This window comes from Mya arenaria, chromosome 4, assembly GCF_026914265.1.
Source record: "Mya arenaria isolate MELC-2E11 chromosome 4, ASM2691426v1".
NCBI lineage: Eukaryota > Metazoa > Mollusca > Bivalvia > Myida > Myidae > Mya > Mya arenaria.
The window spans coordinates 47,810,049-47,834,249 of NC_069125.1; the positions used below are offsets into that span (position 1 = coordinate 47,810,049).

Below are 24,201 nucleotides of genomic sequence, written 5' to 3' on the forward strand. Positions count from 1 at the left end.
AGGAAGTGCTCTGCCAGAGTGCTCTGCAAGAAGCTTGCTACCAGACACAAAGGGCACCTTCCTGGCTTCAGCTATGTGGCTGAAGCAGCCATGTGCATAGCAGTGACCTCTGTGGCATGTGAGAGGGGCTTCAGCCTTCAGAACCTGCTGAAGACAAGGAACAGTGCTACCCTTACAGCCAAAAACCTGGAGCTTCTGATGAAGATAGGTGTTGGGCCAGCTACAGTTGGCTTCCCCTTCTTCAAGGCAGTCCAACACTGGAACCGCTGTAAGCGTAGACGCTATGGGGCTCTTGAGTGTGCCAAGAAAGACAAAATCCAAGTCACTGGTGACTTGTAAATACTAAGTTAAAAATGCAAAGGAAACATTTTTGGTGTTGCTGTTGTTTTTCAGAAATCGTTATGTAATTTATTTATTTAGGATATGTTTCTTAGTTATTTGAGAGTTGGTTTATTTTATTATTTTGATATGGCACCATAAAAATCTTTTGTAGATGTCTTAATAAAAAACATTTAATTGCATGTGATTTTTTTTTTTCATGAACACATGTTTGATTTTATTTATTGATAATGATGTGATGTTTGCAAATAAATATGTATTTAAGATAAATTTGTAACATGTATGTTTGCCTTTTAATTGCATTTATGATTTAAGGAACTTCCATCCACATGCTCTAAGTACCAAGTAATAGACAATTGGGTCAACTTCAGGCTCGGAATTGGTGACTTGAAAAGATTTATAAGTTTCTAAGCTTTAAGTTTCCAAGTTTATAAAATATAACTCATGTCACAACTCATGACAAAAAGAGCTTTAATATAATACATATCACACAAAAGTGAAAATAGGAAAACATGTTTTAGACTCTTGTAATGGGTGAATATATACATTTTGAATTGTGCATCAAACGTGCTACCTTTCCTACAAATTCTATGAAATTTCATAAAAATTCCTGAAAATCAGACATGGAATTTTTTAAAAATTCCTGATTTTGGGTCTTATTGAAACCCCTGATTTCATTATTCCAAAAAGGATGAATAAATGTCGAAAACAATGGGTCTATAGAAGGATACTTATTTTAATTTGAAAGAAATGTGCATAAAACACAGTATTTCTACCTTTTGAGATTATAGTAGATCACAGTAAATCTTTTAGCATTCACCAATCACTCAATATTTTTGTGTTTTCAGCTATTTGCTACACGTTTACAATCTTGTTATCAGCAATTTATATTTTCCATAAATGCATTATTTAGTAAGTAGTTAAAGGTTTATTAGTCAAAATATTTGTGTGCTATATGTGTATGCATTTATATTAAATAAGAGTCTCACTTTAAAAGCCCTTGACAAGGGCTTATTGTATTTAACCAGTTGGTCATTTGAGGAAATAAAACTTACTGTATACACGCAGAATTGATGATACAACTGTAAAACAGCTAAAGAAAGAACAGTCAAGCAGAGATTGCTAAAAGGGGGCTCACTGCGTAGAAGTATCCCCTGCCTGTGATTATCAACGCTACTCGCTAGTCCCACATGACCTATGCCGACAACAATAGTTTTATTCGAGCAGAAATCACTTGTCAAAATGGATGATACGGAGGAACGTCGAACTTTGGTATTGTTCTTTACATTGTCATTAATACATGACAGTTATGTATTTCGCAACTTTTTATATACGAAATAAAGGATATATTTAACCAAACTAGCATAGATATCAGAGATGTTTTTTGAAAGCAGTTTTTTTTACAAACTCAACATTTCTCAATAAAAATGTATCAAATGTGCATTTTAAATTTTATTAAGGTGACACGCCCCCCCTCTCTAGGTCCCCCTCCCTTCCTTTCCTCCTTTGGTGGGTGGTATCCATAGTTCCTATTTGGGACGCAGTCTCACAGGGAGTAATCCAAATAATTGTCTGTTGTACAGATTTTCTATACTGTATCCGGAGGGAAGCAGTAGCCAGCAAATGATATTTCCTCTTTTGTAGTTGGTGTTAAAGGGACTAGACACCAGATGGTTAAAAAAACTGCAAATACAGTATTTTCTCAAACAACAAAAGATTTGACAATAGGTGGTTGTAGAAATCCGATAAAACATCATTTTACATGGTTAAAACAATAAACGCAACAATCATGTTGCTGTTTCATCTGATTGTCCCATTCTAAAAATAGCTATTTTTTATGTGGTAGACAACCCCAGTAAATTTGGAATTGAATAAATTGTTAATAACTGCAAAAGGTACATGTGACATAAGCAGCGAGATGTGTCAGTGAGTAAGATTCAATGCGTTGTACACAGCGATGTCAATTTTATGTAAGTTTTTTATTACTTTTTTTCCTGCAAGGATATCATCTTGTGTCTAGTTCCTTTAAACTATTTAAAAAATAGAAAAAGCCTTAAAATCCGCAAATTTTTACTTGGGGCATTGAAGTGTAAGATTGACTGTGCATGTGTAATGACCAATTTGCATATATATTGACAGCAATCGGTTTTACCCTGCAATATTAATTGTCAGAATTGTATCAATTTTTGTGCGACAAACTCCCAGAATGGTCTTTCATATAATCGCTTGATTGAAAAAGGAATAAATGTGACACAGATTACCACATCTTGAATACAAAATTAACCTTGGATTTTTAATGATAATTGTATATAGAGCGAGACGACTCACACACATTCACGTCTATTTTGAATGGATTGGCAAGGTTCTTCAGCCGAAAAAATATATTTAAGAATTATTTTTTTGACTTTCAATTTCCATGCAAAAATTTGCAGTTTGGTTTACAAAATCAATAATACTTAATTTAGACTTTGTAGAGAGAAAATTCACCCCAAATGTATCATTCAGGAAGGACTGATTTGATTAATAAAAACGTGGACAATAAATTATATATGTTTGTCCTATAAAATCTATGTTCGCTTGGATTGGTCATGTATGTGTATAGTCACAAAGTAGGTCAGTTTTTCACAAAATCTTTTTAACACTATCCAGGCTGCATTGTCTACCAAATATGGATAAAACTTGGTCAATATGTTCACAGTTTGTCTTTTAGGTCAATTATTTGGAAAAAATGTGTGAACACTCTTGAGGCCAACCCTTGTTCTCAATCCTTACAAAGTTGATGAGTCAATACATATTCAAAAATCAATAAACGCTTTGACCAAATAAAAGAATTACCAGTTAATTTTCTACCAAATCTTAATCAAACTTGGTGCCAATATTTTCTTACTAAAAAAAGAAGTCCAATCCCTTTTTGGTCATGATGGGTCATTGGGGTGGATTTTAATTATATATATGGAAATAAAATCACATAAATTTACCTTGGGCGATCTTCTACCAAAATTGTTCAAATCATAGTAATTCATCTAAAAAAGCAGCCAGGGAGCAGAGCTGATTTTCCCAATGTGGCTGATAATGTTATGTAATGAACATATCAAAAGCTTTATTGTCTGAAATGGATGACTCTCTACCAAACTTGGTCTAGCTGTCTGGATTCATGAAAAACATATCTGCCAGGGATTATTGCTATGACAGATTTGAAAATCTGCTTGACCTGATTTGGAAATAGTTTCACAGGAATGTTCCTTAGGTGACATTACCAAAGTTTTTCGAGCGGTCATATTCATAATAAAATATTTTCGGTAGGGGTGCAGCTATCTTTCCATAGATGTGGCTTATGTGAAAAATGTTTATAATATTTTTCTGAAACATACAGACTGATTTTGAAATAATTTCCCAATATTGGTGACTGTCTGTTGTTCAAGCTGTTGCCATTTTCATAACACATGGCTGCCAGGGAATGGGGGCTGGTTTTAGCTGGTTTTCCCAATTAGGTTAAATGGCATCTTAATAACTGTCTGAAACTGGAGACCGTATAATTGTTAGATGAATAATTTGTCTTGATAATTTTGAATTTCATTCAGTGAGGTGATATTAATTATGCCATGTTTATCTGTCAAACTCCAGTGAACCAAAAAAATTAATATCTGAGTTTAGGGTGACAACAATGCTAGATAAGGTACCAAATTGTTGTTTTTTTAAGTCCAGTCAAAATAACAACATTTTGTTTTTAGGCCTTATAAGGACAATCATGTTCAACTTGACAACCTACAAATGACCAATTAGAGTTTTGTTATTGGCTTTTGTTTTACTAATGCACTAAACTTTAATCTTAAAGCGTTTCAAGTTTTGAAGCAATGAAAAATCCTCTCCTCAAACAACCAAGTGAATGTTAAATCAAGTGTGTATGTAGCTAGTTAAAAATGAGCTGACTGCTATCAAAAATTGGTCTATACATAGCTTTATTCAACCGGTTTAATCATAGCTTTAAATTGCGTTCTCAAGAACATCACAGCGTCAGTCTGACAAAACGATTGGAAAAGATGAAACTGGTTTCTTAATGAAGCTTTCTGGTGCAACACAAAATTGTCTTCCAATCTTTGAGTGTTTAATTGATTCGTAAGCATGTTTCTCAAAACAAATGTATTTGCAAACATTAGTATATTGAACCTGTTTCAGGATGCTGAGCTGGCATGGCTGTTGAGGGAGCAGGTGCCCAAGGACCTCACAGACATACATCAAACTCTGATGGTAGGACCTTACTCCTTAATGTATCTGCAATACATGTTTTTCTTAAAACAATAAGGTTTTTTTTTGCTTGGTAAACATGTACCATTGGTAAGTCGCCGGAGGGATAGACTCAATACTGCTTTTCTTGGTAAACATATACCAGTGGTAAGTGGGTTGGGGACATACCAATGGTAAGTGGTTGGGGACATACCAATGGTATTAGTGGGTTGGGGACATACCAATGGTATTAGTGGGTTGGGGACATACCAATGGTATGAGTGGGTTGGGGACATACCAATGGTATTAGTGGGTTGGGGACATACCAATGGTATGAGTGGGTTGGGGACATACCAATGGTATGAGTGGGTTGGGGACATACCAATGGTAAGTGGGTTGGGGACATACCAATGGTATTAGTGGGTTGGGGACATACCAATGGTATTAGTGGGTTGGGGACATACCAATGGTATGAGTGGGTTGGGGACATACCAATGGTATAAGTGGGTTGGGGACATATCAATGGTATAAGTGGGTTGGGGACATACCAATGGTATAAGTGGGTTGGGGACATACCAATGGTATAAGTGGGTTGGGGACATACCAATGGTATAAGTGGGTTGGGGACATACCAATGGTATAAGTGGGTTGGGGACATACCAATGGTAAGTGGGTTGGGGACATACCAATGGTAAGTGGTTGGGGACATACCAATGGTATTAGTGGGTTGGGGACATACCAATGGTATAAGTGGGTTGGGGACATACCAATGGTAAGTGGTTGGGGACATACCAATGGTATGAGTGGGTTGGGGACATACCAATGGTATAAGTGGGTTGGGGACATACCAATGGTATAAGTGGGTTGGGGACATACCAATGGTATTAGTGGGTTGGGGACATACCAATGGTATAAGTGGGTTGGGGACATACCAATGGTAAGTGGGTTGGGGACATACCAATGGTAAGTGGTTGGGGACATACCAATGGTATTAGTGGGTTGGAGACATACCAATGGTAAGTGGGTTGGGGACATACCAATGGTATTAGTGGGTTTGGGACATACCAATGGTATTAGTTGGTTGGGGACATACCAATGGTATTAGTGGGTTGGGGACATACTAATGGTAAGTGGGTTGGGGACATACCAATGGTAAGTGGTTGGGGACATACCAATGGTAAGTGGTTGGGGACATACCAATGGTATAAGTGGGTTGGGGACATACCAATGGTAAGTGTGTTGGGGACATACCAATGGTATTAGTGGGTTGGGGACATACCAATGGTATTAGTTGGTTGGGGACATACCAATGGTATAAGTGGGTTGGGGACATACTAATGGTAAGTGGGTTGGGGACATACCAATGGTAAGTGGTTGGGGACATACCAATGGTAAGTGGTTGGGGACATACCAATGGCAAGTGGGTTGGGGACATACCAATGGTAAGTGGGTTGGGGACATACCAATGGTAAGTGGTTGGGGACATACCAACATACATGCCATATCCCCCGGAATTTCGACCCATCCCCCGGTCTCCCGGAGGGGGATGAAAATCCCCCGGAATTAAAAAAGTTTTTAAAATTACGCAAATTTATCACAGGGTTTAATTATATATGCCTGTTTACAGTTATAATGCCCTCCCTGTCCTGTAGCTTAATTGGATTATCAACTGATGGTGTGTTTTAACAACACCTATTGGGTGACACTTAATAAATCAGCAGGGCACATTTCATGCATTGTTTTGATTGAAACTGACAGAATTTGCGTAAGAAATGTCAATTAGAATGGTCAGATAAAAGGTCGATTTTCATTGGTTAAAACTATAATTTTTATCCAATCAGAGAGGATGTAACAAATTAAAGCGTTCTTCAAAACATGTGTCATTGTCATCAAAAGGATTAATAATTTTAAGGTGACAGTAAATTATTCAGTAAAGAAAAGGATTAAAACGATTAATAGACAATGCTGTTCTTTGTTATGCCTCACTAATATGTTTACATACATGACATTGACCTTCATCGCAAATATCGGAAAATAACAGAACTTTCAGAAGAGAAACTGAAAGTAGACAATTCGGATGAAATGACTTTTATTTATTTATTTATTATGGTGGTGATGTTTTTATTTTTTGATGAATGCCAAAAGAAGATATGTTTATGAACTTAAACAATAAATTATGCATAAACAATAAATCATGCATTTGCATTTTATCAGAAGCAAACAAATCTGACTATTTGGGAAATGAAATGAAAAATATTGATAATTCATTCCATTCTCTCTATTAGTCTGAAAGTCATCATTTATGATCGTAGGCAGCATATTTTGTATCCAATTTTAGAGGAAGGTAAGCCCATTAAATTGTCTCTGAAACATATTTTTCTGTGAAGTATTCTATTTTGCAAGTGAGTGCTTTTATTGTGCAATATGGGCCTATGGCTGTGTCTCATAAAATATAGATGAAGTGCTGGAAAAGGGGGTTAACAAGGTGAATTGGCACGTGTGTCATGCCCGTAATGCTACATGGCGATGATGAAAATCCCCTGGTATGTGACCCAAATCCCCTTAAATTCTGGACATAATCCCCTCGGGAGCCTTTCAAAATTAAAGCAATTTTTTTTTTTCGTACTTGCGTCTTAAAATACTTTGAAATTTTGCCGAATTAGATCTGCTAAAAAATCCCCCTGAATACTACCAAAATCCCCCTGAATTTTCAGACTTTTGAACAAATCCCCCTGAATGGTCTCCAGAAAATATGGCATCTATGTACCAATGGTAAGTGGTTGGGGACATACCAATGGTAAGTGGTTGGGGACATACCAATGGTAAGTGGTTGGGGATAGACTCAATACGGCCTTATACCTATTGGTCAGAATTAATATTCTTGAACATTTGTTTTACCATAGGTAAATTTTCTCAAAATTTCAGGTCACGAAGTCGAGAGAATTGCTCATTCGAAACTGCCTTATAATGTTATATCGTATTGTTTATCCTGAAAAGTCGTGACCATTGAACAAGGCTTGCTAATGTAATGTATCTGTCTATTGTAGAAGAAATATAGTGAGAAATTGATTTAAAATAATAATTTCGTATGATATAGCTGATAATGTTAATGAGAAAATCCTTTGAATATTTATCCAAGATTGGAATGATATGTTATTAATGTGTGGCAAATCATGCCAACATGTAAGCTCTTGACACTTTTCAGTCATTTGTTTGCGGAGGCTTGTATATTGATCTCTTCGTCAGCAATTAAAGATCCAGGTTTCAAGAATGGCACTTAATTGTTTGAACAGGCGTGCATATTAGCAGCATTTGAGTGGCCTGATCCTTAGAATGTCGCTGATACTTCTTAAATGGTTTTTATACTTTCCATTGATTTTCTTTACTGCCATGCACAACAATTTACTGTGAGGTTCTTCAAATAAGTTAAATTACATTCCCATGAAAAAAAATCCAGGTATCATACAGAGGATAATTGTGTGTTTGGGTGTAAGATAAGATACAAGATACAAGAAAATTTATTTCACGTCTGATATACATAAATTACAACACTAGCTCGCAGAGCCAATATCCGACAAAATACAAATCAAATAACATATCAATAATGTAACACAGAACCTGAGGGATAATGAATACATGTAGTTTATCATGCATTCAAATAAGATTAAAGTTGAATAGTATTATTAAAATAGTTAAGACATACAATAATATCATATTAAATGAGTATAAATACATTTATTCTAAAGAGATCATTAGAACATTATAAGCATATGAAAAAATAAAAATAATCACTGTTGACTAGAAGATTTATTTATTAATGCACTTGTCAGTTGTAACCACAGCACCTCCGGGTCCGGGGGAAAGTGGGGACTTTGACTCTCAGTCCAGCCAAGCCCGGGTAAAATCACTTCACCTTCTATAATTGTTGGGTGAGAGAGTGCTCATTTCTTATTTGTAAAATAATGATTTTTAAACAGGTTTTCACATAGTGAAACCTGGTTATTAGAATGACGAACATCATTGTTTGGGCGGGCGGGCATCAAATTCACCTATGAAACTGAATAATTTCAGTAAGGGTTGACATATCTTGACCCAACTTGGTCTATAGGAAGAGTTTATGGATACCTTTTATGGGATCGCGTTTTGGGTCCCTAGAGTCAAGGTCAAGGTCACTGTTACTAAAAATAGAAAAAATGTTTGAAACTGAATAACTTTAGTTAGGGTTGACATATCTTGACCCAACTTGGTATAAAGGTAGAGATTATGGATACCTTTCATGGGATTGTGTTTGGTGTCCCTAGGGTCAAGGTCACTGTTACTAAAAAACGGTTGAAACTAAATAACTTAAGTTTATAGGGTTGACATATCTTGACCCAACTTGGTATGAAGGAAGAGTTTATGAATACCTTTCATGGGATTGCATTTGGGGTCACTAGGGTCAAGGTCAAGGTCACTGTTACTAAAAATAGAAAAACGTTTGAAACTGAATAACTTTAGTTAGGGTTGACATATCTTGACCCAACTTGGTATAAAGGAAGAGTTTATGGATACCTTTCATGGGATTGCGTTTGGGGTCCCTAGGGTCAAAGTCAAGGTCACTGTTACTAAAAGTTGAAAAATAGTTGAAACTGAATAACTTTAGTCAGAGTTCACATATCTTGATCAAACTTGGTATAAAGAGTTTATGGATACCTTGTTTCTTGTTTCTTTTGAAGTGATGTACTAGAATTTAAAACCAATAAATTAAATTTTCATCATTAATAATATCTGATTTAACAATTTCATGTCATTATGAAAAATACATTGCAATCTTACAATGAAAAAACCCACAAATATTCTATCACATGCGTGTGATCATTAAACATGCAATGATTTTATTGAACATTTATTGGGAATTCATGCCAAATTTTTGCATGATGTCCTTTATGATGACATTGATTGATCTACCGAGAACTGTTTGTGCTAAAGCTCGTTTTTCATATCAAAACGGCTAAAGTCAGGAACAGTAAAATTATATTTTGATAATTCCACTTTTTTAAAACAATGTGTTTATCATGGTATAATCCACCTTCCAAAAATGACTAAATAGCACCATATGACTATTAATCACCTAACTAAGCTGTCCATCCATTGTTAATTTGTGGACCATTGTTGGTCAACAAATGTGATTTTTAAATTGTTTATGCCCTTGCAAAAAATATTGAATAGGGGTATTTTTGAGTCACCATAGAATTACAATCAGTTGATCAGTTTTTGGCAAAAGTGTGTGGAGCTCATTCTCCCACAGTTAAAGAAGTATCACTATGAAATTTGGTACTCTGCAGTACAACAATGATGGGTACTAGTTTCTGACATATTCTTCATGCCTCACAGCCATTTCATCTTCGAGTTGTGTGCTCTTGAATATGATGTGTACACATTTGGCTATATTGGACTACTCCCCCAGTTGAAGAAAGATCACTTTGATACTTGATACGTATTACCACTATGATGGTTGTAGTGCCTGTCATATTTTTTTTACCCATGTCTATTTCTCATTTTCATGGAGCCCTATACCAACTCATGTTTTGAGTTACCGGGGTTTGTGCCCTTGAACATCAGTTTAACACTTCAGCTATATTGTAGATTTTAAATGATCTTGTGACAAATAAGATTTTCTTTTGTTGATGCAAACTTAAAACATTTATGATGACTCTTTTTTCAAATATTTGCCTGAGTCATATAACATCCTGTGTGAAGGCGGCTAGTGGGGGTAAGCATCACTTCTGTGATACCTCTGGTTTTGCTCAAAGTGATAAATATAATGTTCACACAATTTTGTAAGCTCCCCTGTTTATAGCAGAAAGAGAAGCCTTATTACTGTTGATGGTGCCATAATTGTCACATAAAAACTTTGAAAAGGACAGTTGTATTCTCTTGCAGTATGTATAAACAAAAAGTGTAGTAGAATGATTATAACTGGTATTCCATTATTATGATTTTCTCTGTTTCAGGAATGCAGTAGAAGATTTCCTTTCAGGATGGGATTTGGTAAGACGTCTTCCCAATGGTGCATAGCATAACCATTATGTCTGAGTTTTAATATACGGGGCCATGCTTCTTGAGCATTTCTTTTCTAATGATATACTAAAACCCTGGGTAATGTCAGAGAGGTAGTTTATTTTTTTATGTAAAAGAAATGTCAAAATAAGTTTATTTAGTATTTAAAGAAGAAGATATTTTGATACTTTTCCTAATATATTGTGTTTTTTATTGCCTAGTCTGTTTTTTCTTAGAAGATGCAATGTTAAAACCTTTAAAGAGGATCCTAGCAATTTAATGGTCTGTGTACATATGTACGGCTTATTTATCGTTTCTTTCTAATCTGAAAGCGTATTGCCTCAGAAATAACAAAATCGCATGTCTCAATTCTCCAAAGTAAGTGATGCCTGGTGATGTTTGTTATAGGATGAGATTGTCAGGAAAATGATGTTTACAGGCCCCTAGAGCAGAAAAAACTGGACCGGCTGATTGGATTCAGACATCATTTCATTTTGCCTCATTCAAACTAAATTATGTCATCTTCGTGTGTTTCATTGCCGGCATTCACTTTTGCCGGTTTTTACCGCAGGTGCAGCGAGGCAATTTCAGGCTTGATTATTATGTCTCTTAAATTTTGACAGCATCTTTTGGTATATTTTCTAAGATTGCGGTGAAATTGCTTCATAATTTAATGGTTGATACTGGCCTTTCATATACATAAAATGACTTGGTAGTCAAACAATTCTATATAATGTGCATTTGTTTGAAAATTAATTGTATGTAAATGAGAGTGAAAATGAACTACAGCGAGAGTGAAAATGAACTACAGCGAGAGTGAAAATGAACTACAGCGAGAGTGAAAATGAACTACAGCAAGACAACCTCCTTTTTGGAGAACTCTGTTTTATTTCTCAGCTTTAAAGTCTCATTCTGATGCTGAACTTTATATTAAGAATTCATTTCAGATGGTAATTTGTCAAGCTTTGTTTTGTTTTAAGAATTCATTTCAGACGGTAATCTTTCAGACTTTGTGTTTTATGTTACGACAAATCGTGACTTAATAAAGTATCAACCATGACATCATTCATTCCTCGCCACTGGTTGATTACGGAAATACATTATCTTTCCTGTGCGGCACATTAGGGAGACATGGATCCCTTGTCATTATAGGTTTTATTTCTTTGATCAATGGTTTCTGTCTCCTCTATTTTCACTGTTACTGTAATACATGAATGATCTGAGAGACTGGCAATTGCTTTGAACATGTTGCTTTTGCTGGTGGATTTACTTGTGATTTTGATGCAATTTTGATGCAATTACTGTCTTCTAGTAGGATAGCCACTTGTGTCATGTACTTCTCCTTCTTTTTCTTGGCCATATCATAACAAACATGGCTTTTATGGGCCTATACAGAGGCTAGGGTATAGGGACTTTGTTATACATTCCATGGAAATTATTTAGTTTGATAAATGCTTGGATTTTTTTTGCCATTTTTCATCTTGTCAAAGTGATGTTTTTGTGGCTTGTGACGCCATTAGATATAACTATTCAAGATATCCACATGGAACTTGGTACACATATTAACAATAGCAATGCAGATGTGTTAAGCAAGTCTTATCAGTCTGACTAAAACACTCTCAGAGTTAGGCCTCTTGGTCAACATGGAAAAACAGAGCAACTGCATCACCTTACCAAGAGCCAAATTAACCCAATTTTGGAAAGAAATGAAGGGCTGCACCATTGGTCTACAGAGGCAGTCAATTTGTACAGCTTTGTCAATAGAAAAAAAAATTGTCTCAATATATGATTTCTATTAAAAGAAATATAGTCACCCCTAAGTGCAATGCACCTGTGTTTTACAGATATGGCGAATGCCATGGCATGATTTTATGAAGTTGGACATTTTCATTCATTGTTCAGTGGCATCAGATTGTGAGGTATTTTTTTCCTTTTTTTTCATTGGCAATGCCATTATCTAATAATTGGCAAACATTGATATAAAAAAATGTTAAGTTTTAAATTCACAACCTGATCAATTTGCCAATTATAAACCCTCTCAAAATAAAAGCCCATTAGTTTCTTTTCTTAATTTATGTCAATAACATGGAATAATGTCGAGAGTGATATATGTTAGCAAAGGGTGTCTGTGAAACAATCTTGTCAAATGTTGAGCTATGGGAAATGAATGCAGTAATTTATGTCTGTGTTGTGTGTCACATAGTCATGAGATGCAGACAGTATTGTTTCCCATGAAGTGGTTTATTGTAGGATTTCCCTCCTGGTTTGAGGCATGTACATTTATCTCCATTTCCAGTGACAGGTTGAGCCTTGGGTGTCAGAGTTAAGGATAATCTGATTTTGGACTTCTATCCATTATGATGTACTCAGGGTAAATTCTAAGTCTACCTAAATGTCCGTCAACGAGTCTTTTGACGATTTTTTTGACAATGGCAGACTCGAGATAGGGATACATAAGAAATGTCAAAATAATAAAAAAAGTGTCCCTGATCGCTCATTATTGTAGTTAGGTAAATTCTATGTAAGATTTTCAATGAGAGAATTGCTCCCATTTGTCCAAAATTGATGAGATAATTTTAATTTTAGTGGGATTAAATAAATAATTGAAAACATTTACCTGACATTATGTGAGGTTTCATAATGCTTTCGATATTATAAAATTATAAGCGCTTATGTAGATTAAAACTGGTGTAAATTAAAACAAATCCAGGTTGCAAAAATGCTTCAGAACAAGTTTGTAGACCGTATAGAAGAAAATATATGATAAGGCCCAGGCAGGCCATAGTCAAAAGCAACGCCGTAATTCAATAAACAACACAAGGGAAAAGGCATAAATTTTTAACTGCCTGCGAGCCGTGAGGATATCTCACATTTAGGCTACTTTCAGTGCAATTCAGACTATTTCTATGTGAGAAATCTCGAAAATTGCTAGAATTATCCCTGTGAACTAGAAATAACAATATAGCTATCAGGGGGATTGCAGATTTTACAGTTATAGTAATTCTTACTTAATATTTTATGGATGCATTACTCCAAAAGTAAAGTATTGTGAAAGGTTTTGATTATAAAGATTCCACTGATGGTTATTTGAGCTGCAGTTGGCTCAAGCATGAATGGCAACTCAGTTTTCTTAAACTTTGGTGTTATATTCTATAAGATTCATAAAATATTAAAGTATTTATATTATTTCAATTAGTTTTGGAATTTTAGACAGGCCATAGTAACAGCCTTAAGATAATGTCAACTATTTGCTTATTTGTTAAACATTTTGGTCATAATCAGTGTTCTTTTACCAAGAAATAATGGCCCATAAAGTTGGACTATTAGTTATATCTTATATTATATCGAAATATGGCTATTTGCTTGTGAACATCAATTGGTATGGTTAATCATGTAACGGCTCTTTGACCAATGAAAAGGTTGGAAATAGACCAAACAAAGACTAAGTTGCTATATGTTTATTCTTGCAGATGACAGGACAGTGGTCAAACCCCAGCGAAACCTCCTCTCCAATCCCAAGTATATATTTTAAATGTGCAAAAACTCTTGCAAGAGGAAGTTGAGAATGCTAAGACTTTCTCATATTTAAACTGTGGATCTAAGACAGACCTTGTATACTTATAATTGACTTAGTGTAATTAAAACTTGATCACTCTGCCTTAACACCATCTGTATAAATGAGCAGTTTGTGGGTTAAGTTCTGGACAGTTGTAACACAATATAGAAACAGAACGCAATATAACAGTCAAGTATGACTGTGGCTCAGAAGTTTGGGAGCCATTTCATCAAGAATCCTAGAGAGATTTTCAGCAGTGTATTGGGATCAGTCATAGGTTGCAATTAAAAGATAGGTGTGACTAACTGCTTATAGAACTGGTTCACATAACTAGATGCTTGTATTTCCTGTTTCAGTAACACTGGCCAGATCAAGTGTGTGGTGACGTTGATGGGAGATACACTCTGTGATGCTGTAAGTAATCCTGAATTATATATAGGTCGGTTTGTTAATGAAGTAACAGAAGTAATTAAGTCAAAATAGATGCATTGATGATTGCAAATTTTTTAGGATACAAGAATCTTTATTTAAAGTCGGGTATATGATTACAAGAAACATCAGCTCAACAGGTTCTTGTCGGACATGAATAACAAACATACATAATATAACAAAAATTAACAATAAATTGTTGACCTGGAAATGAAAGCATATAGTTTTAAATAGATAACGTATTGAAAAAATATTTACAAAGGCCATTTCTAGTTATATTCATGCAAACAGTTACAAAAAGTAAGATGAATAAGAGCACTGTATACAAAGATAACATAAACATAAACGGTTCCGTTAGTTGACATACCATTGCAAAATGGTTAGTTCTTTCAAGATAATAAATTAAGATGATTATAGTATACATTTTAAACAGCAAATATTGTATGTAGCGTTATATACATGGGAAATATATTTAAAAAAACTACACTACTATGCAAGGCTGTATTTGTTTTGTTTTTTACTTTTGTTTGCTAGAAAAAGACTATTTACACATTGAACATTTTCAAGAAGGACCTGTCCAGGTGCAGATCAGCCTAATAAATTCTAGGTTGTTTTGAGAGCACCTTCTTGTCATTGGAAGGCTGTTCCATACCTGACTGGTCTCAAAGCAGGAAGAGTTCGTCTATATGAGCACACAAATTAAATCACAATAAAAATACTATACTACAGAACATTAATTAAACATGATTGTACATTTTGTTCCTGAAATTGGAAGCAACCAGCTAATGATTTTGTTCTTATTCTAGACGTCATCACAAATTCAAAGCTCAGTTAAGAAACATTCAGATATATATATGTAGTAGTTTTTTCTTAAATAAAGTTTTACAAATACACAGACATAGACTTTAAATGATGCCATAAAGTGAGTGTATCAAGAACAAACACGATAATGTAAGAAAATGTTATCATAGGTTTGTACTAGCATGACCCAGTGACATAGTGCTCTTCATGGAGCATAGTGACCCTCATTTCCCTGTCCATATTGTTATGTATTCGATTAGTATGCAGAGTTGGTGACCCGGACTCTCCGAGGATATGCTGCTAGTGACTGTTGTGAAGGGTAGACCCATGAAGCTGGTATCAGGGGGACACATTCACTGGATATCGCTAGAAATAATTTGTTTAGTGGGTGATTAGTAATCTTTAGACATATGTCATGTCACTGATGCAATGACAAAGGTTGAATAATAGAAGCCCCGAATTTTAAACATTCTGGTTTTCGCAGCATATCCTCCGGTACAAATAACATTGTATGATTTTAATAGGCACAAGTCACTTCAGAAATAATAGAATATCATTGATTTGTTTAATGAATTTTTAAAGCCAAATTATAACTTTTTATTTCTTCTCGCAAGGGAAAACCCACTTCTGTGAAATCTGGGTTTCATCTATGTTGATTAGATAACCTCGTGTAATTGATAACCAGTTGAATATTAAGATGCTTATTCTCATGTGAACAATTTATTGTCTGCTTAATGTTAGGTTAGGTAAGTATTGTCTATATTAGTCTTTGTAATGTTTATTTTCTTGAAGTACAGCTGCATTCATTTAAGTTACACAAGAGTCGAAATACTTAATGAATGTGTGAAAATCTACATTCTTCCACCTCATTTTGGATGACACTGTATAGTGGAGTTAGGTGTCTGCTTCTGTCAAACCCATAAAGGGCGTCTTCTAATGGACACTAATTTCGGCTTTCAACTTTCCATCCATCGATACTATGAAATGGAGTGCATTAAAACAGCCATAAAAGCATCAACACTTGTGTGTTTTCAGGACATCAGTTTCCGGCACAAGGCTGGGAAGGAGAACCACATGTTCAAGACCAAAATCAGCCCTGACATACAGTGGCCTCTACCTCAGGTAATTGACATACTCTACTTCAGGTAGCTTACATTCAGTGGCCTCTACCTCAGATAACTGACAAACTCTACCTCATATCACCCACATAAAGTGGTCTCTACCTCGGGTAACTGACATACTCTACTTCAGGTAGCTTACATTCAGTGGCCTCTGCCTCAGATAACTGACAAACTCTACCTCATATAACCCACATAAAGTGGTCTCTACCTCGGGTAACTGACAAACAGTTACCAGAGACCTCAAGTAAATGACATCAAGGGGCATCTACCTTAGTTAACTCAGGTGACTGACATACAGTGGCATTTACCTCAGGTGACTGACATGCGGTGACCTTTATCTCAGGTAACTGACATACAGTGGCCTCTATCCAAGGTTATTCTCAGGTTACTGACATACAGTGACCTCTATCTCAGGTAACTGACATACAGTGGCCTCTATCCAAGGTTATTCTCAGGTTACTGACATACAGTGACCTCTACCTCAGGTAACTGAAATATAGTGGCCTCTACCTCAGGTAACTGACAAACAGTGACCTCTACCTCAAGTTACTGACATATAGTGGCCTCTACCTCAGGTAACTGACATACAGTGACACCTACCTCAGGTAACTGAACAGTGGCCTCTACCTCCAGTCACTGACATATAGTGGCCTCTACCTCAGGTTACTGACATACAGTGACACCTACCTCAGGTAACTGACATACAGTGGCCTCTACCTCCAGTCACTGACATACAGTGGCCTTTACCTCAGGTAACTGACATACAGTGGCCTCTATTCAAGGTTATTCTCAGGTTACTGACATACAGTTGCCTCTACCTCAGGTAACTGGCATACATGGCCTCTACCTCCAATCACTGACATATAGTGGCCTCTACCTCCAATCACTGACATATAGTGGCCTCTACCTCAGGTAACTGACATACAGTGGCCTATACCTTAGGTAACTGACATACCGTGGCCTCTATCTCAGGTAACTGACATACAGTGACACCTACCTCAGGTAACTGACATACAGTGACATCTACCTAATGTTACTGACATACAGGGGCCTCTACCTCAGGTAACTGACATACAATGACATCTACCTTAGGTAACTGACATAAAGTGGATAACTGACAAACACAGCATCTACCTCAGGTAACTGACATACAGTGGCCCCTACCTCAGGTAACTGACATACACTGACCTCTTATCTCAGTAAACTGACACACAGTGACCTCTCAGGTACATATAACATATTCATACACCCGGGTATAAGTGGATGTACAAAGCTGACTTCATGTGGGTATTCTTGAATGAAAAGCTGACTTCACGTGGGTATAACTGTATAGATAGCTGTTTCCACAAAGGTATATTTTAGGGATGCAAACGAATATTCGAATATTCGATCGAACGTTTGGTATTTGAATGTCAAAATAGGTATTCGAATATTCGATGTTTTTGTTGAATTAAATTAATAAACATTTTGCCTACAACTGTCATCTTCGTCTGTCTTGTTTTTACAACGATGGACCCGTTATGCCAGAGGTGTGAACTTATGACACTATACACGTGCCATATCGGATATATCGCCGGGAACTATAAACAGTCCCCGTAATTTTGTATTTACTGACTGTTAGACAAGTGAAATCAGACACATTCCAATTATTTTTCGAACATTTAAGATCGGCCTTTATACCAATGTGTTGTCTTCACTGCTAATCAAGCTTGGCGATATTGCGCAAATCGCCATGATGATTCGAAGGACATATGCTAGTTATGTGCTTTAAACTGTTTTCCATGTTTTGTTACAACGCTCTTGCGTTGAAAAGTAATTGTATGGTTTAACGTTTAAGTACATTGTATATTTGTCCTGTATTTATGTAAAATACATCAGTCAAAATCGACGTTTGGGCATGGTTGGTGTCGTTTTCTATAAATATATTTCGTAAACATCAATCCCAGAACGAGGCTGCATTAGTACCACGTTGGCGCATATTGTCATTTAACCGGGAAAAAACGAAATTCCCCGATCTTATTTTGCAATGTTTACAAAAGTAAACGCAGAGGAATTGATATAGTTCGTTTTTTTCTTTAAAATATATCGCTTTTTCTTGGGATATATTCTGAAAAGGGGGAAATTCAGAGGCTAATTTGTGGAATAATAGGTGTCCGTCGCGGTTACCGAATACGACAAAGAAGGGTACCAGGGCCCTGGCTATTACGTTAGTGAATATTAGTTTACTACAATTCTCAAAGGATCATTTTGGTATTCGAATATTCGAATATTCGATCGAAAGAATTACCGAATATTCGAATATCAATTTTGTCATTCGTTTGCATCCCTAGTATATTTGTATGGGTAGCTGACCTTAAATCAGTTTCACTGTTTTCTAGCTAGGCAAGTCCGAACTTTGATGTCTGAACAATTGATACATGTTTGTAGAACAGGCACTGAGAATAGTTAAGAAAAGATATCTTTTCACTTTGTAAGATAATGCACTGTTTTACATCACCCTCTAAATCTCTTTAAAAAATTCCTCTACTTGGAGTTCATCAAGGTTGTGAGTTTTCACCTAACTGTGTGTTACAATGAAAGTGATGCATGGTGATTTAATTGGTTAAATGCCTAACAATTCTTTTTCTGTATCCAACAGTGAAAATACAGCTCGCCATATTGAAAAAACAATATCACGTTACTGTCATCTTTTTCCACATCATGTGTGTTGAGTGCTGCACGCCTTTTACACACTGATGTCTTTATAAGTTTTGACAATATTTTATTCTAAATCAATAAGATATTATTTCAGGAACAAACTATATCAAAGAAACCACTCGGAAATAATTCATTTGCTGATTTGTGATCATCAAGAAAATTCACTCAACTATTAATGCAAGAGATTTATGATGTCATTTGAGTAAAAGCTAAGTGCAGTCTTGATGGTTAAAACAGCGCATTAAAACATAGAATTATTCAAAAGAGGCATACAATAAAACAAATATTACAACAGAATGCTTCCTGACGGATCTGTATACAGGATTCAGAAAAGCTTCCTATCCCTGATAGAATAACGAAGATAAAAAAAAACTTTAATGACTTACTTGCAATGGCTAGTCTACTGTATATGTGTATGAAGTTTGACTGTGTGTTTTCCTATGCCCAGGTGCACGAAGACATTTTTATATGACTCACTTGCAATGGCTAGTCTTCTGTATATGTGTATGAATGTTTGATTGTGTTTTCCTCTGCCCAGGTGCAAGAAGCAGCCAATCACCTGGCCAAAGCACTGTCCATATATCACAAGCTCAGTGGAGACCAGACTTTCACCAGTGCCAAACAAGTGATCCTCGTAAGTCATGCGATTTCTCACATAAGCCTTGTTCCACTCATATTCAGTTGTTTCAGTTTTAGCTTGTATGTTTTTTTAAAGCATTTGCTTTAAGTATTGCTTTAGTGTTGATGCTTTAACCTTGGACTGATTGTTTTACTTACAACCAGTGACAAGAATGCCTTTTTGGTAGCAAGTCCCATAACTCTGTCTTTAATATCTGTTGATGCATGCCCTTCTATATACTTGGCCAACTTCAATGGTGGTCTATGATGAAAGTTTTTTGCCTATATTGTATACATTCCAAATAAATCTTTAAAATTACTGGTAATTTATGACCTGCAGTCTACCATTTGCCTGAACGTCACAAAGTGCTGAATTTGAGGTCAAGCCATGTGCCATTATTATAAAGCTGTAGGGTTCATAGGGTCAAGGAATGTCAGTCTTTCAAATGTCATGACATTGTAGATATTCAGTAAGCTTGGGGATTAGGATTTAATGTCTATTTGAGCAAAATGACTCATTAAGTAAATTGTTGATAACATGTAGTTTTAGACATTAGAGGCCCATATTAAATCAGAGGTATTGAAGTAATCAAATATAAAAGAAATTGGAAAAAAAATATTTACAAGCAAAAATAAATAAAAATAAATTCCAAATTAATAACAAACAAAAATAAAGCGAAAGTTGCCAATATTAAATTGTTTATGTTTTACAGGTTACTTTTGGTCCTTCATTTTTGTTGATTCTTACGATTCTCAGACAGTAGGGTGATACGAAGCTTTCAAGAAGCCTAATGTAGCTAGTCATTTGTTTCTCTTTTTTTTGTGAATATAAAATATACAGACTAAATTCACAAATGTGGCTTTAAGCAGTCAATCAGAAGGAACATTTACAAGAGAAACTGTGGAAATAATCAATCATGAAACCTGACCAAGGCTTGTGAAGAAATGAATTCTCCTATTTCAGATGTTAGATGAAACAATGAAATTGCTCAACATGGGTAGGACCAGTCTTGCCTTCCCGAAAAGAAAGTCCATTGATGACTTAGTCCAGTACAGTTCTATGGTAGGATACAGATATTTGAACACCATTATGTACATTAAATGTGTTCGAGAACTCAGAATGGACTTTACTCCTAATAGCCCTTATGCTTTAAGCGCTTGAGGTCGTGTTTAAAATAGTTAAACTTTCATTATTGAGTCATAGTCTTTATACAGATTTTTAATGTTACTTTATGTTCTTTTATATCTTATGTTTAATGTAAAAAAGCGCCAACAATATTTACATGCCATAAATAAATGATGATTTACACTACATCAGGCAAGGAAGTAGTTATTTACACATTGCCTTTTGTTTCCTTTTTATTAGATATTTGCTGTGTTCTATTAAATATTCACATCAAATTTATTTTTATTATACTCCTGCAAACAACATTTGAATTGGGGGCATATTGGATCCCCCAGATATTTAGTCTTTTGGGTTTTTGGACAGGTGGTCTGTTGCACACAGTATGTAGAATGAACTTCTCCCACAGTTTGAAAGATAACTCTTCGGCCTCAATTTCTCAAAACATTCTTAAATCCCTAATTAAAGGATGAAGTACAACATTTTTGTTATTGTATATTTTGTGTAATATATTTATTTTGAGGAGTTTTCAAGTAATTCCGCTAAATAAAATAAGATTCTTAAGTTTGTTACACAAAAAAAATTGGAGCCATAAACTTAGTACACATAACCAATATTTTGTTAAGTAGTGCCCGATGTATTTTTCGTGACCAATGACCTACTCCTCTTAGAGTTATGCACTCTAGAACATGATTTTTACACCCTAGCTATCTCCCACAATTTAGAGAGATAATATTCTGATACGAAGTACACATTACCAACATGATATGAAGTATTGGCTGGCTGATTTGTCTTGATCAAAAGCCTACTTGTCTTGAGTTACATGCCCTTGAACATGATATTCGACATTGTTCCCAGGAGCAAACTTCTGCCACAATTCTAGAGATAAACACTGATACTTAGTACACATATCCACCATGACTTGTTGTAGTGCCTTACTTATCTTTCGTGACCTACCATCTTCTAGTAACGTGCCGTGAGCAAGATAACCAGTATTACAATGTAAGAAGTATTGCAGAATATCTTTCCTAACTTCTGCCACAGTCGAAGAGATATAACACTGGCACTTGATTGGCAGTTACTGCCAAGTTGTTGGAGAGTGATTTGCTTTTAGTTTTTTTCCCCTCTGTTTTCCAGCAAAATTTTCATCCGTCAGTGCCAAGTGACGTTGCAGTGAGTTTCTATGTCCACTCTGCCAAACTCATCCTGGCCGTCTACCATCTTCATATCGTCAACTCGTGTCGTGAGATCTCCAGCAGACATCAGGTAAAATTTTGTGTCCCGACTATGACCAAAAGTGGGTGAGAAACCTTGAAATTGTGTGCTGACAAATATGTTGAGTTGTACAGTATCGAGTTGTGGCCTTTGGTCAGTTTCGCCCAAATCACATGTGGTGCTCTTGTGTCTGGTTTTGTGTTAGTTTCTCAGTAACCTTGACTAACATTTTTCAAACCATTTTCCAGGTTGAGTGTACTGTGCAGTGGCTTAACGAGGCAGTCGTGTTGTTCACCCTTGCTCTACAACAGTGCCAACAGCTCTTTGACAAGGTCTGTACTCACAGTGTCATATAGCTGGTTTAAATTTTCTTATTATAAACATGTTAAAAATAAGTATTCAGTGGAACAAATTTAAAAATAAACTCAGATATAATGAAATATGGTCTTTTTCAGCAACATGGTGATATAGTAAAATCAAATTGCTCATACATGCCAAATTTGGATGAAAATATATACAATTATGGCTGTAATGAAGGTATTTTTGTGCCCAGAAAAACAATGCACAATGTTTTATGGAGGGTAGAAAAGTTCTATGCTTATATGTAGGGGATGTTCTTAGGCTTGTCAGAAAAGTTTCCAATATTGGTTTCTACCTAGGAAACAAATTCATATCAGCTTCTAGCTGTCTTCACAATGGAGTTTAAACTAAGTTAATACTATGTACATGTGTATATTTTTCAGTTGAAGGTGTTGGAAAGTGTTCACACACACGGAGAAAAGGTCAGCTGATGGCGACTACCTGGAATACTGAACTCACCTCATATTGTGATATATATCCCAGTTATCAATACTCGTGATCAATGTTAAAGCACAGCTTCTGCCCTTGACTGTGTTGTCATTACTTGTTATCACTTTTAAAGAAAAGTTACTGCCCTTGACTAAGTTTTGAATACTTGAAATCAGTGTTTAAGTATAGTTACTGCCCTTGAACGTGTTGTCATTACTTCTCACTGTTAAAACACAGTTAATGTCCTTGTCTGTGTTGTCAATACTTCTTTTCAATCTAATAACAAAGTAACTATCCTTGGTTGTGCAGGCAATACTTGTTATCACTGTTATAACACAATTACTGCCCCTGACTGTGTTATCAATACTTGTTAGCACTGTTACAACACAGTTATTGCCCCTGACTAGAGTTTGGGGGGATTACAGATGAACTACTATACAGGACAGGAAATAAGAGGGCTTTTAAAAGTGATTTATATTTTATGTCACAAATGTTTTCACCTTTTCTATGGTTATTGTACAGGTTGATAAAAAATAACTTCTTGTCCTTTTCATTAAAATCCCATTATGTGTTTCAATTTATACTTAACATCCTGTTTCATGAAGAACATTTTAATGATCCTTTAAAATTGGTAGTATGTACTTGATATGGCCTAATATTAAATCATAGTTTTTCCAACAAAATTTGATAAATGATGTTGCCATCATGAAATAACATTGTGTAATTTGCTATCATTTTGATATATAACTAGTGTACAATCTTTTTAAACAACATCATAAATGAATAGCGTTAAAACATTCATGCTGTCTTAAACTGTATTGAATTTAGCACTATAAATCATTTACAGCATGATTAGAATATCACATTCCTGGTCATTCAATACGTAATGTGATATTCTCTTTATTAACAACAGAACCAGGATCAGGATTCACTGATAGAACTGTATATCATTTTCATGTTGACAAATTGTCTGTTACTTGTTATTTACAATTTTATGTGCTCAAATATTTATTTGATGAAAATGATATTGAGGACCAATACCTATTGTTTATTGTTAATTACCATTTTAATCCATTATGAAATATTAGTTTTCATTTTCTGTAAACATGACACTGTTTAATTTGCAAATATACAGAACAAAAGGTATGATGTGAAGCGTTTGTTGAAGAATAAACAGTTATACCTTATATAATAATCAAGAACTTGTATTTTATTAGAACTACTACTGAATACTTGAAATCAAAATAAAT

At 35.4% G+C, this 24,201-nt stretch overlaps 1 protein-coding gene across 1 annotated transcript; it reads left to right on the forward strand.

Moving 5' to 3' along the window:
- The first annotated feature begins 1,401 nt into the window (after positions 1–1,401).
- Positions 1,402–24,201, forward strand: LOC128231913 (protein rogdi-like). The gene is made up of 11 exons (XM_052945160.1): positions 1,402–1,611; positions 4,516–4,587; positions 10,557–10,593; positions 14,073–14,121; positions 14,515–14,572; positions 16,424–16,510; positions 19,745–19,840; positions 20,789–20,887; positions 22,085–22,213; positions 22,411–22,494; positions 22,906–24,201. The coding sequence occupies exons 1-11, from the start codon at positions 1,537–1,539 to the stop codon at positions 22,951–22,953; spliced, it is 834 nt and encodes a 277-aa protein (XP_052801120.1). The 5' UTR covers positions 1,402–1,536; the 3' UTR covers positions 22,954–24,201.

Excerpts from the sequence above, each read along its gene's own strand:
- LOC128231913 (XM_052945160.1), top strand. The coding sequence starts at position 1,537 with ATGCCGACAACAATAGTTTTATTCGAGCAGAAATCACTTGTCAAAATG. Across the intron at positions 10,594-14,072 it reads TCCTTTCAGGATGGGATTTG|ATGACAGGACAGTGGTCAAA; the intron begins GTAAGACGTCTT and ends TTATTCTTGCAG. Across the intron at positions 16,511-19,744 it reads TACAGTGGCCTCTACCTCAG|GTGCAAGAAGCAGCCAATCA; the intron begins GTAATTGACATA and ends TCCTCTGCCCAG.